Source organism: Merops nubicus, unplaced genomic scaffold (genome assembly GCF_000691845.1).
Source record: "Merops nubicus isolate BGI_N331 unplaced genomic scaffold, ASM69184v1 scaffold22587, whole genome shotgun sequence".
NCBI lineage: Eukaryota > Metazoa > Chordata > Aves > Coraciiformes > Meropidae > Merops > Merops nubicus.
This window is the reverse complement of record NW_008622579.1, coordinates 23591-25876: the sequence shown is the minus strand read 5'-3', so window position 1 is coordinate 25876 and position 2286 is coordinate 23591. Positions and strand designations below refer to the sequence as shown.

Here is a 2286-nt window from a genome sequence, read left to right as displayed (position 1 = left end):
TAATAATAATAAAAAAAAATATCTGACTACCAAAATACAGAAAATGCAGAGGCACTTTCTCTTTCCTTCGTTTTTCCCTATAGCCTATCTGTAAGAGAAGTGCAAAATAATTAAGTTTTCTGTTATCTGAGAAAAAGGTAACATCCAGGTTAAGCCGACGTAGGTTTCAGCTAAAGCTTTGGAAAAGAAGCTCTGTATGCTGATACTGGTTTGTGCTCCTGATGTGCCTACAGAAAAGAGACTGCTGTGCAGCTAGACACAATTTGTCCAGAAGAAGTAGTTCCCTCCCTTTTTAGTTCATCACTTCTACTGTTCAGGCTACAGAGGTAGTAAAAACCAAACAAAAGAAAAACTCAGCAACAATGAAAAATAAAACAATGCACAAAATAAAAAAATACACCCCAAAAGGAACCACACTCTTGCTATACTGTACATTCAGAACCCTGTGGCCACGTTGTTGTCCTAACAATGAACAAATTCATTAATAAAATTAACATTAACACACGAATGTGCAAAGAGCACATTCCAAAGCCAGTGCTGTGGTAAAGCAAGTGTTCGTCCACAGGGAGGGAAGGGGATTCTGTGAATCACGAGGAAGAGAGAAAGGTTATTTCTGGCAGCCTACATGCTAACGTAAACAGGATCTGTTTCTCCTTTTAAAGTTCTGTGCCAACAGAACTATTGAAATGTCATTTCCCACCAGAGAAGACTTTTCTGTAATCATTAAAAAATACATTAAAAAAAGGGAACCATAGATCAAGAGACTATTGTGTTCCCGAGCTGGCAGCTGGTAGAGTAGCCCCTGTGTTTGCATTGGCATTTTGCTCCAGATGTTGTCTTTCTCTTGTCAAAGTGAAAAACTGAGGCTGACAGATGCTCTTAGGTCACCAGGGCTTCAGTTTTACTTCATTTGGCTTTCCTTGCTAGAGACAAAGGAGCATGTTTTTGTAGTTGTGCTTCAAAGGTCCACTTCCAACTTGGCTGCTCCTCAGTTAGCAAACTGCTGGTAAAAGGCAAGCTTGACCCTCTCAATGTGATGGCAAAGTTTAATAGCAGGCCCGAGCTTCAAGTCCATACACTCCTGAACGGTGGGCAGGGTCAGCAGCAGCAGTGCCTGGCCATCAATTTCCTGTCAAAAGACAAAAACTCCATAGTGACTCTTTTCATTCTCCCTGCTCCTTCAGCTTTGACTTGCTGTAATTTCAGATTCATGACTGTTTCTGAATTAGATGTTTCTTTCATGTTACTCCAGGCTTCTTAAAAATCTCTTTCTCACAACAAATGAACTCCTTTCCTAAAATGGCAGCTCAAATTCACTGGCTAAGGGACAGAATCTCATGAGATGCTATTGTAAAAAATAAGTGTAACAATAGAAACCGAGGAAATTTCATGCAGAAAGCAAGTTTACCTAGCTTCTGCATCTTTCTATAGAAACAGAGATTCTATGAGGAAAACTACATCTTCTGGAAAATCTATCACAAACCTTATTTATCATTAGGCCTAGTACTATAGTTACACTACATATATATATATATATATACACACACACTATATATATATATATACACAATGTTTTTATGTTCGCTTGTGCAGCTGTACAATATTGTAATACCTGCAGCTCATCTGTAAAATAGAGAATATTTATCATCTGGAAAGGTCAACACAAGTGACAAAACTCAACCTCCTTGAAAACAGGCTCCTGCCTTCAGAGTGCTTGGCTGTAGGCATTCTCAATAATTTTGGGATCTGGATGTCCCACGGACCAAAACATCTTCCACCAAGTACAAAGAAACCTGAAAAATTCTGAGCATTCCCTTAATTCTCCTCTTCCAAACTACAGAAGACTGGCGCATGTATTTGTTTCCTCAGAACCCTATTATAAAATTTGAACTAGCCTTTTTTGTGATTTGTTAGATGATAAGAAGTGAAGTGACACAGTCAGCATTTGGACAGACAGAAAACAATACCTGATCGAGAAAAATTCTCGCCAGTGGTGCACAGTCAGTAGATTTGAGGAATCGTACAACATCTGCCACGCTCCAATCCAGAGGGTTACTGTCCAGCTGCAGCTTCTCAGCAACTTCCATCTTTATGTCCTGGACAAGCCACCCAGTACAAAAAAAAATTCCCTCAATATTACATATGCAATGGACCAAGACCCCCCTCCACAGCCCCACCCTCAAACACTCAGCTGCCAAACAAAGGTCTAATGAGGTCTCAAACTGTGGAGGTTTCTTGGTCAGCAGAGCTGTGCAGAACAGCCCTGTGCTGAGGGTGGAGGTGGTA

The 2286-nt window shown here is 40.2% G+C and overlaps 1 protein-coding gene across 1 annotated transcript in view; it reads right to left on the bottom strand.

The window, feature by feature from the left end:
* Window positions 1-737: 737 nt before the first annotated feature.
* Window positions 738-2286, bottom strand: part of SFMBT1 (Scm-like with four mbt domains 1) — a gene marked incomplete at its 5' end in the record, with an annotated part of 22294 nt that continues 20745 nt past the window's right edge. The window contains 2 exons of the mRNA XM_008944858.1: window positions 738-1129; window positions 1968-2096. Coding sequence (XP_008943106.1) covers window positions 989-1129; window positions 1968-2096 — 270 coding nt within the window. The remainder of the gene's footprint in view (window positions 1130-1967; window positions 2097-2286) is intronic.